The following is a 12,426-nucleotide window of genomic DNA, read 5'->3' on the forward strand; positions in this document are numbered from 1 at the left end:
GTGACCCTAGTGAGGATAAGCGGTGTGGAAAATGGATGGATGGATGGAAACTAGTTGAGACTAAATCATTAGTGCCTCTGCTGGTTGCAGCCGATTAGTAACCTCCATTTTGCCTCAGTTGCTTCAAGAGATGCTATATCAACAACCAGTTCCTCAAAAGCAACAATGTGCTTAATGGTCAATTATAAAGTGGCTGGAGGCAGTGGTTAATTGACTAATTGAGTATTGTGCCCATTCCTAATTAGAAGGGTTGCAGTGGTGCTCACGCCCAAATTCGGCGCTGCAAAATAGGTGTGTATTGAATACGATTGTAGTTAACAAACCACCGCACTTCGCTTTCTTGTATATTGGGCTGGGACAAAAAATCGAATAACTCTGCTAAGTCGACTTCATAACTACGTCAACACAAATTCTTGCCTCTAAGCTCCGCCCGGACCAAAAAAAAAGAAAAAAACATGAAAAAAAACATGTATCCGCCCAGAACCATGGTAGCACCGCCGGGACCCATTTTTCACACGGACATTTATTGCAGATGGACGCAGTTTTGGGCCAATGACAAACTTTGCCAAAAACGACAAAGGTGCATCTGTAAGTAATGTTTTTTCAACTGTTGTTGTAAGACACTGTTAGATGTGTAATGTACATGTAGCCCTCACTGGCAGTACTCACAAAACCGTTGAACCCTCAGTTCACTGGGGAAAAGAAACCCAAACCGATTGCCGTAGGAACGCGCCCTCAAAACGCTTCAGTAGGCACAGCAACTGGATCCCGTAGCGTCGAAGCGGCAGCCCCGTGGCGTTGAGCAGGCAGTACCCGTAGCGTCGAACCGGCAGCCCGGTGGCGTTGAGCAGGCAGTACCCGTAACGTCGAAGCGGCAGCCCGGTGGCGTTGAGCAGGCAGTACCCGTACCCGTAGCGTCGAAGCGGCAGCCCGGTGGCGTTGAGCAGGCAGTACCCGTAGCGTTGAAGCAGCAGCCCGGTGGCGTTTAAAGAGTAAATCCGTTCGCGATGAAACAACCAGGTCCCGACCCCCCCAAAAAAACAACTCTCTCCTCCCGCCGCATCTCCCGCTATTTTTTCACAACCCACCTCCTTCTTCCAATCCCATTGGACGCACCGCCCCTTCATTCAATCATTAAAAAAAACAAAATCCTGAAATGTTCACAGACCTCTCGGAACACAGGACACCCCAGTATCCATCCACACAAAGAACCAAACAAACTTTTAACTAGTTTTCACAACAGCAATTCAAACAAATACAGTTCAACACATTTTAGTCAGTACACTACATACTTATAACATAAGTCTAAGTGATCCTAAAGCTATAATCCACAACTATTATTTTGTTTAAAAAAAAAAAAAAAAAGTAATATTCACACAAGCCACTACAAGCGCAGATGACAGAATCCTAATTAAGCCTATCAGCTTCTGACACATTTTGCTATATTTTTTTATATTTAGTGACTATCCTATACATTCCCGTGCTGGATTGCTTGGTGGCTTTCTAAAATGACGGTGCGGAAATTACATATTTTACCTATAAAAGGGAAGGTCCATGTATGGACAGCGCTCAGGTGACTGACCAATATAGAAAGGAGAAAGCATGTGGGGTCGGAAGGAGGAGCCTGGACAAGCATTTAGCCTACGCCAATCGACCAAGGCTTTGTTGTAATGCTAAATTCCAGCGTTAGCGGGACACTAGAAATTGTGGATTATAGCTTTAATGGTAGTTAGTGTATTTTTACCTAAAATGGTAACCGGTAGCGCGCTAATGCTAATTGCATTTGCTGACCGTTTAGCATCTAGCATTTTGCTGTCTCAAATTTTGTACACTAAACATACCATTCACTCAGTACTAACATATGCAATAAGGTTTGAAGTCCATCCTCATAAATGAGAATAAAAGGCAGGTTAGTCGTAAAAAAAATTTTTTTTGGGGTAATGGTGGGTACGGTTGGGCATCGAGAATCGAGAACTGATTGGACATTAGTCCCGGTTCTCACGCAACCGTTCAAATTAAAAACTTTAGGTTTCCAGTTCCGATGCCTACAGTGCACACTCCACGAAGAAGTGGTGAAAACCAACAAAGAAGTGGCAAAAACCAACGAAGAAGAATGCGCACGAAGACGTGCTTGTGCCCAACGGTGGCGGCGGCGAACAAAAGTGTCTTAACTTTGTTAATATGAATGACCAGTCGCCTCTGCAACACTTGGAATAAGATTATATTGTGCAAAGGAGGCTTTCACGATGTGTAGCATCTGACACGCTCCGAGCCTCAGTCTACACCGCGCGAAGCTTCAGTGAAATAAACTCTCAGTCAACTGGGTGAGTGAAACAATAAAATATGTCTATGCCAACATTGAGACAGCTAACAAGGTAAACGCTTGCTTGCACTTTTGCACTGATGGTTTGTACTGTTTATTTTAGTGTGCAAAAAGCTTAACATGGGGCTATAACTTCACCGGCGCAACTTTTCACCACAATTAATTGGGACAAAATTCACATAAACGTCTCACAGTATCACAAACACTAACCTTGTGCCTCATTGGTGGGTAGGGAAAGGAATCAGCGTTCTATAGCATTTTGTTCCATCCATTAAAAAAAACAAAATTTTTAAATCACCGGTGCCATGTGAAGTTACTTTTCGTGACAAAATGCTGAGTTCCGGTGCGTAAAACTTGCACATATAAACCATTTGACGTGATGAAACAGTCCAAAATAACTATTTTAAAAATGCTACATTTAACTTTTCGCTGAAACATTAATTAATGAATATTAAGTCAATTGGGTTAGTTCCACACACATCGCCTTTTAGTTCATAGGTTTGATATTGATACTGGTTATAAAGAACCTCGAGTCAAATGTTCATTTTAGTCGATGCTGCGGGCTGCTAAGAAAATGGATGTTCATAATTTGGACAACCTTTATTTAAACCATGTAAACCTTTTTGACCCAGCCCCTAAAAGAATCAGAATCGAGAATCGTTTGGAACCAGAATCGAAATAAGGAACCAGAATCTGAACCGGAATCGCTCAAATTGTGGGAGAGGGCCGATTGTTATTAAATTTTTCGATCAATAATCAAGAGGAGAATCGATTCTTAAAAAAAAAAAAAAAAAAAAGATTCAATAGTGACACCCCTACTTGTTTTTTAATATGCATTCTAGAGTTTAGTAAAGAAGAAGAACACCAAAGTACTGTGTTTTGTCAATGACATGGTGTCTACTATCTCTTAAAAAAAAAAAATCCTGGAGATCACTAATGAGCACCCAACTGTGCAATCTGTCATTATAGACACAGGGGCCCTGGATGTTGTCAAGCACCAATCAGAGGTACTGAAGCGAGATTTCATTGATCTCCTAACAAAAGTGGAATGTTTGGATGCTGAGATTTTCATAAGTGGACCGCTCTCACTGGTACGATTTGGAGATGAACGTTTCACAAGGCTCAGTCAATTGAATAAATGTGTCAAAGAAATGTGTACTGCACTATCCGTGAGTTTCATTGACAATTTCTGCATTATTTTTGGGAGCGCAGACATCTTTACAAGGCAGACGGTTTCTGTCTAAATAGGCAAGGGGTTAAGTTATTGGCTGGCAACATTTTTTACTGTGTACGTCATTCAGCGGCCCGAAAAGAAAACATTGGCCTTGTTGACACAGCTGAAGGACAAAAAGATGCAGTTGTTCTCAGACAATCGGAGGAACAAGAGATAAGGCGACATGGGGCGCAGATGGATTCATCAGCACATCCAAACAATCGGAATGATGAGGAATGAGATGAGCCAGCACTTCTAATCTCCCACACCCCTCCCTGCCCCAATGGAGCAAAGCCCAACGCAAAACTCACTCTCTACTAGTCTAAATACCCTGTTAGGTGTGACGGACAGGATGGAGACTATTGTCAATATTGGAATCCGGCCCACACCACTGCAAGCTCTTCCTCCCCTGCCCCCTCGCCTGAAACCACCGTCCAGTATGATGCGAAGGGCCCGTCCTCTACCCATGAAGAATCTTATCTGTGAATCTGACTATCTGCGGGGTCTTTTCCAGAATAAATCTAACCCCTATGGAGATCAGGCATGTTTCATCCCAGTAATTACAAGGAACACAAAGATGGTCAAAGAAATATGGCACAAAAAAGTAGAACTACAAAGTTAGTGAGGATAAAATGTGAATCTATCAAACCATTGTCTCCAGTTATCTCTGCGGGAGGAGCTCTTTTCAATATCAGGTCACTGGGTAATAAATCAATGTTGATTAATGACATCATTACAACCTATAATCTGGATTTTTTTTTTACTAAATGAAACATGGTTAACAGAAAGTAGCTGTAATACCATTTAAGATGAAGTAACACCAGCAAATTTTAATTTTATGAACAAGTGTCGACTAGGGAAAAAGGCGGTGGTATTGCTTTTATTTATTTCAGTGTAAATAAATTATTATTTCAGTGTAAAGAAATTATACTAGGTGATTTTAGCTCTTTTGAAAATCTCTGTTTTTTAGTTAAAGGTGACCCAAAGGTTATTGTTTTAATAATTTATAGGCCTCCAAGATGAAATAGAAAATTTATGGAGGACTTTTCAGAACTGCTGTCAGTTATTTGTACTGACTACAACTATTTTGTCATAACGGGAGACATTCATGGTGAAAATAACACTAAAAAAAAAAATCAAAAGAAATCTCTGCTATACCAGACACATTTGACCTCTCTCAACATATTAAGAGTCCAACCCACGCTCAAGGTCACATCTTAGACCTGGTCATCTCTAAGGATGTTGAAATTCTATCAATTGACATTAAGGATATGGCTATTTCTGACAATTTCTTCTGTATTCCTTGAATTACAGATTCTTCTAAAAGTTCAGACAACCTAAATTAAGAAAAGGTACATAAATGAGAGTACCGCCACAAGGTTTATGCATAGCATAGCTGTGCTGCAAATGGTGAATGCTGAGACAGTTGATGAACTTTTGGATAATTTCAGCCAGAAAATCTCAAATGTCATCAATGCTGTTGCTCCTATTAAAACTAAGAAAATCTTGAGGTGACTTAGAACACTGTGGAGGAGCACAATGATGGTAAAGACCTAAATCAAAATGTAGGAAAGCAGAACGTAAGTGGAGAAAAACTAAACTCCAAATTGACTATGACCTCTACAGACAAAGTCTTTGTAATTTTAACCAAGAGTTAGTCAGGGCTAGATAACAACACTTCTGAAATCATCAGGAAGAAATTCAACAATCCTCACACTGTTTGCTGTGGTTGACAAGGTCACAACCCCCCCGAATCAGATAGTTCCAGAACTCCTAACAGCAGATAAATGCAATTAATGTGCTTATTTCAGTGAAAAAATACAATCCATCTGACGTGTGTGGTGTGTGTGTGTTTAATAAAATGCTTTAAAATACCCTTCTTTTCCCCCAATCTTTGCCTTGGCAGATCACTGCATTGAAGGCTGTATTGAAGTCTCCATGGTGCAGCATTTGAATGGCGGGATAACCAGAGATGTGGTGGTTCCACAGAAAAGATCTGCTGTAAGACCGCCACATGCATGACTCACTCCCATTGTCATCTTATCCACATGCATTAATTTCCTAATCGTTGTTCTTGACAGTCATAAAGAAACAGATGTGGGCCCATGTGTTTCTTCTTGTGCACTCTATTTCCTATTTAGGGATAAAAAAATATTCACCAATAAATTGATCCAAGAATGCCACTAGTGATGTCATTACAGTAGTATTTCTTCTCTATGTACTATAACATGTATGGGGAGGCTCGCAAGAGCATTTGCCATGCAATCCTAAAAAAAAAATTAAACCCCAAAGGAATGATTATTAAAATTCCAACAATATTTAACCCACAAATGCTCAGGATACATAGTAATAAGAATTTGTTCGCTCATTGCACCATAAATTTAGTATGGTCCTCAGAGGACTTGATAAAACTCCTTAGAGTTTCCCATTCCTGTATTATAGTGACGTGGCAAGACACTTATTCAGTGCACTGTCATTATCATTGATCGAAGTCATTGATTTCAGGAGATTCATTAGTCTGTTATATCTAAACTGGATCAGTCTGAATTCTAAATCATGCAACATGTCATTGCACTTACCGGTACTCCTTGTTCTTGGGCAGTACTGTATTCATTGTCATTCTGAAACTTTTGGTTGCTTCTCTAAATTTAATCACTCTAAGCCATATAAAAAAAAAAAAAGACCTCAGAACACATTTTAATAATTGTGTATTGACTAAACCTTATACTATCTTTCGCTTTTATCACTTGTACGTTTATATTACTGTTAATGCTATCGCATTATTTTACAGCAAAGTTTATACAACATTTTTGAAGTACACATTTGATTGCTGCTTATGTTACTAAATTGTAATATCTGTTTAATTGTATTTTATCTGCTACAATTAGTGTTGTGTTTGTATAATTTTATTTTCTTATCCTTTAGTTGTCATGGTCATTAAAGATGACTCCTGTGCCTGTGCTCGGCAAGTTCCGACCAATTGTGGGTCAGTGCTGCCAACAGTGCACTCCAGACAGTCTAGTAAGTGCGTAATTCAGAAGCAAATCATTCAAATGAAAATCTTAAATGCACTTTTAATGTACTTTCTGATGTTATTTTAATATCGTCGGCAAATCTTTACACCTAAGTCAAATTTATCCTTTATCTTTTTCAGTCACGCCATCATAAGAACTTTGGACAAAGCCCCTCTCTTGGCTTCCACAACATTCTCTGTGTCGATGAGACTCACACTAGGTAATGTTAATATCCTATGAAGGAGTATTTGTACCGCAGTGATTTAAAAATATAAATAAAAGAATTTCAAGTAAGTCAAAATATTGCTTGAATGTTTAAAACTTCAAAGTCCCAATAAAGTGAAAATTAATAGCTTCTAATTTTGACAAACCACAGAGAAGAGTGTTAACAACCTTGCCAAATTGAATGATGATGAATGATTGAAAAAAATCAAGTATATAAAATGGGGCTTCAAAATTGTGAAAAATCAATCTGTTCTCTCTGCTCTCACAAGCTGTCGGTGTGTCCGCTGAATGCGCCGAAATAATGCCCGGTTCAACTATCAATCAAATACCTCTACTACGACCTGGAAAAATGGATGCTACTTAATCTCACATATTTTTTATGCCTACGCACAATTTACATGTTTAAGCCATCAAAATATAACCGCTTAAAGCTTCCGGTGGCACAATGAGGTGTTCTAAGCAACAACAAGACAGTGACAATGAGGCGCTCGAAGCACCCACACCAGCACGAAGTCCCTGTCCACAAGATGGCTAAGTCAAGTCTGACTTTTTTTTTAAACAATAATAATAATGATGATAATGCATTTTATTTTGGACGCCTTTCATGTCCCTCAAAGCCACTTTACAGGATTAAAAGACTAATATAAAATTAACATTAATGCAAATCAGTCGCCTTTCGGCAAAATTCCCCGTTTTCAACTCAAAATAGGCCATTTACGTGGATCGTATAGATCCCATGAGTTTTTCCTGGAAGGGGGGTCGCCGTTGCTGATGTCATAAGCTGTTTCATACTCCTTGAATGCTGGCAGCTTGATCCGTTCCACACATCCACCATCCACACACAGATTTAATTTCTGAATATTATTCCGCGGCGGACTAATATGCGAGCACATCGGCCTGAGCTTCCGCCTGTGCGCTCGGGACCTGCTTTGGACAAGTCACAGGAGTTGACGAGACCAGAAAAAATCACTTCCGCCGCTTCTGCTGTTAAGAAGTAACGGTACTTTTACTCCGTTACAATGATCTAAATGTTGCTCGCTACTTTTATTTATCAATTATTGCTTATGTATCAACTATTTCTTGCGCGAGGCTACGACTTTGACTTCCGCGTTGGCCGCTGTTTGCGCCAATCCAATTTAAGCGCTAGTGACGTTTAAGTCTAGTTCACCAATCAAACGACACAAGAAAGTCACATGACCTCACACGTCTTCTGTCTCTATGTCTGCATCTTCCAGGGCATAGGTATTAACACTAGATAAGCCAGCCTAGCTGATTGTCGTACCTACGTGGTGGCCATGTTGGGAAGGTCGTCGTTACCATGATGGCAATGGCGAGCTACTTTTGTGTACATTTAGACTAACTAAAACAACAGCTTTCATGTATTGTAGTATTTGTCTGGCCAAATGTGGATATTTCAGATCACTTATACCTTTAGAAAACACCGTGCAGTAAATTGCGGCTGTACACGCACGCACACGCATACTCGTTTAAGTCCACGCACACAAACACACACACACACACAGCAACATCAGAATTTGCACATTCATATTATATTTTGTAAATTTTTTGTTTTTTTTAATTGATGTTCATGCGGCGGCACGGTGGCCGACTGGTTAGAGCGTCTTCCTCACAGTTCGCATGGTTTTTCTCCGGGCAGTCCGGTTTCCTCCTACATCCCAAAAACATGCATGGTAGGTTAATTGACAACTCCAAATTGCCCGTAGGTGTGAATGTAAGCGCGAATGGTTGTTTGTTTATATGTGCCTTGCGATTGGCTGGCAACCAGTTCCTGCTCCATGATAGCTGGGATAGCCTCCAAGCACGCCCTAGTGAAGATAAGCGGCTCAGAAAATGAATGGATGGATGGATGATGTTCATGCTGTGGTTAAAAAAATCAGAAGTTACTCACTATTAACTTTTTCACTGTGTACTTTTTATTCTTACTCAAGTAATTTTTTGGAGGACTCTTGAGTCACATTATTGTCAAGTAACAGTGCTCTTACTTGAGTACAATATTTGGCTACTCTACCTACCTCTGGAGCGGACATCCTCTTTTGTTACTCTTATGTTTAAGCAACATTTTTGCTCATCAGATCAGCCCGTGTCGTATTTGTTGCACTGGTCTTTTGTATTTTCGCGTTGAGGTGCTGCGGGTCGTGGACCTGGTTGCGATCCCAGCGGAACCGCGAAGCACACGTAACATCGGGGACAAGAGTTGATCGGCTGGTACATATTGCATTAATTAGGAAACTCGCCTACAATTATCTAATTAGTTTATGGATGTTAAGGTTAAATGTATTAAGCGACGGAGTGATGTTAGGGATTATGTCACAACACAGAATGAACTAACTTCAAATTCAGAATTGGCCAATAAAAACACAAAAATATTGTAATTAATATTTTCCTGGAGGATGCATTTGGGATTATCCTTTGAAGTTGGTAATAGTGAAAAATGAATTGAAACAGACAATGATTTTAGTCAATTATTTTCCAGAATGAGAGTGTTTAAAGATTAGGATGCTATTCATGTGGCATAGGTTGAAGCAGGCATCAGGTGCAGGTGGACCTCACTCAAGTGGAAGGCCAGAACAAAAAGGCAAAGAAATGAGGCAAATTTTAAATTTAAATTTGTACATCAACATGTACTTGAGCAGTGTAAATAGTTTTATCTGCGTGAAGAATTTTTGTTGCCTTATTGTACTCTTCAGAGTCTTCCAGATTGCTTAATTTATATTAAAATAATCTCTGCGTGGGCCTGGGGAAATCCCCCCCCCCCCCCCCATGTAATGTTTTTTTTTTTTTTTGTCACCTTTTTCATGCATTTTTTGTTTGCATGACTGAATTAAGAAATACAAAAATGAGCAATAAAATACATCCATCCATCCATTTTCTTTACCGTTTATCCTCACTAGGGTCGTGGGCATGCTGGAGCCTATCCTAGCTATCTTCGGGCCAGAGGCGGGGTACACCCTGAATTAGTCGCCAGCCAATCGCAGGGCACATATAAAGAAACAACCATTCGCACTCACATTCACACCTACTGGCAATTTAGAGTCTTCAATTAACCTACCATGCATTTTTTGGGATGTGGGAGGAAACCGGAGTGCCTGGAGAAAACCCACGCAGGCACAGGTAGAACATGCTAACTCCATACAGTTGGGGCCGGGATTTGAACCCCGGCCCTCAGAACTGTGAGGTAGATGTGCAAACCAGTCGTCCGTTGTGCTGCGGCAATAAAATACAGCAAAGTGAAAAACAATTTCACACTCTATCTCCACAATGGAAAACTGCATAGTTCTCGAATCTTTGCACATTTTCAGCAATTATCTTCAAACGTGGAATGTATAATGTATTTAAAAACAAATCTCAGAATTCACTTTAGAGGGTCATCTCATGCTAACCACTAGTGTTACCCTGCATGGGAATCTACTCATTACAATTATGACTACATTCATTTTGACTTGTTTCTCTTTTCAGTGTGGCCCCTGTTCAAGTATTTCTATCAAGATATTTGATTTAACCCGCATATATTGTGCTTTCCTCCCCCCCACCAAATTCTGTTGTAGGTACAGAGGCTGGCTAGTGCGGAGGATATGCTGCGTGCTGTTTGTGAGTGGGTGCAAGGTTTATCCGAGTCCTGTTAACACCCGACAGGAGAGGGCCTGTGAGAGCAACAGGTACCAGAGACGGAGGAGGAAAGGAGAGTAAATAAATGATAGGGGTAGATAAAGAAAATGAAATGGGATCCTGCATTTCTGGGGAGAGAAAAGACAAAAGGCGAGCAGATAAGCCACATAAACAATGATACAGAGGAGGGCATACATCACCTGGAGAGGGAATGGGCAGAAACTGCGTAACAAGGGACAGACATCATACTTTTCTCTTTTATTGTCTCATCGTCAATATAATTGAGTTGAGCATATTTCTAACCCCTTCACTCAAGGTTATTGTCGTCCTACTGGGAGTATTTTAGGATGAAAGAGGTCTATTTAGAGCTTGTTTAACTGAGCTGCCGTGTGATTGTCTTTCAGGGTGAGGGAGGTTCTTGCGGCAGACCCGAAAGCGCCTGAGGGGGGTGACAGCCAAGGGCAGCTCAAAACCATCTCATCATTTTCCCCCATAATTAATACCTGCATATCCCCTGTTTTTTTAAGGTGTGTTTTTAATCATGTAAATTAGGCTTTACACGATCAGGATTTTTGGCACCGATCAGCGAGTTTAAAAAAACGATAACCGATCACAGATCCGATCACAAGATAGAGGAATGTGTCTATTTAAATGACAAGTTCATTTACTGTATATACTTGTGTACTTAATTGCTCAAAAAATTATATTTACAATAAATAATGTACCTTTGTTCCTCTATTTATGCCAGTGAGGCATAGTGACAGACAGAACAAATGAATGGTCTTCTATTAAATGGCTGGAAGTAAATACAGTAATTAATATATCCACTTTTTGTGACATTTTTCTTTGTTGGTGTGCCGTGAGATTTTTCAATTGTAAAATATGTCCCGGCGAATTATGACATTAAAGCCGATCAGCCGATCAGCATAAAATGCTAATTAAAAAGAAATAAATAAAATTGGTGTAAAGTCTAATGTAAATACTAGGACATTTTATATTTGAGACTGGCAGAATGCAGCTCGTTCAAATAGAGTGGTTAATTGTTAATTGTGATTCATCTGTCCTAGAAAGTTAGACTAAAACAGAGTAATAGAGTCAAAGTAATATTTTTCATCGGAAATCCATTTAATTTGTTCCAGACACCCAAAAATATTAATTAAAAAAAAGATTTTGTAGAGAACAACTGTAGCTTTACATAATCATGGAACATTTAACTTATACCTTTATTGAATACTTGATGATACAGTAAGGAGGGGAGAGAGGGGAGTTCTTTCTTTAATTCTACAGTGTTTCTCGTCTTTTTCATCAAATGGCTGGCACTCGGAACTTTCTGGTCTATTGTGTAAAAAGCGTTCAACAGACTGCAAAGCGTATTCCACAATGCAATGTTTTATTAACGACTCAAGGCAACAAGCCTCCTGGTCTGCACAGCAACATCGGCGCAACGTTCTGTCAAAAGTCAGACCTTCAAAATAAAAACACACCAATATAATAGCAGCTTCACCACTCTTAGTTAGTAATCACACTCAAACTATTATGTGCTAGTTGGAGTGTCACTGTTAAATCAGCCACCATGTGGCCAGAGAAAACTTTGTGAAACTATTATTATACTATGTGATTTTATTTTGAAAGGCTGCCTTTTTGACAAAATGGTTCACACAAATGTTGCCTTTATATAACCCTTTATACACATCTTAAGAAATGCTCAGGATGTCTGTGCATTTATTTTGAAAAAAGAATGGCCAAGTCACATTTTATTTATTTATTTATTTTTGTATGAAGACAGGGAATGTATGAAAACTGAGAAACGGATTACCCGAAAAAATAGTTGAAAACCGAATCATATGAAAATGAGGGCAATGTAAACCGAGGTTCCACTGTTTAAACCTCATTTGTTAGTTTTCAATCATTTCGTATTACCAGCAGACAATCCTGTACTATGGTTAAATGTTACTTTGCAAGCATTGTTATTGTCTATATGGAAATTATATCAAGTATGAAAGGAAAGCCTCAAAGTTAAAATG

The 12,426-nt window shown here is 39.6% G+C and overlaps 1 protein-coding gene across 1 annotated transcript in view; it reads left to right on the plus strand.

The window, feature by feature from the left end:
- Positions 1-12,426, plus strand: part of gpat2 (glycerol-3-phosphate acyltransferase 2, mitochondrial) — a 72,554-nt gene that overhangs the window by 25,214 nt on the left and 34,914 nt on the right. Inside the window, exons 2-6 of the mRNA XM_061672010.1 lie at positions 5,443-5,537; positions 6,462-6,557; positions 6,691-6,770; positions 10,342-10,452; positions 10,807-10,929. Of these exons, the coding sequence (XP_061527994.1) occupies positions 5,475-5,537; positions 6,462-6,557; positions 6,691-6,770; positions 10,342-10,452; positions 10,807-10,929 (473 nt within the window). The 5' untranslated portion in view covers positions 5,443-5,474. The remainder of the gene's footprint in view (positions 1-5,442; positions 5,538-6,461; positions 6,558-6,690; positions 6,771-10,341; positions 10,453-10,806; positions 10,930-12,426) is intronic.

This window comes from Phycodurus eques, chromosome 3, assembly GCF_024500275.1.
Source record: "Phycodurus eques isolate BA_2022a chromosome 3, UOR_Pequ_1.1, whole genome shotgun sequence".
Taxonomy (NCBI): domain Eukaryota; kingdom Metazoa; phylum Chordata; class Actinopteri; order Syngnathiformes; family Syngnathidae; genus Phycodurus; species Phycodurus eques.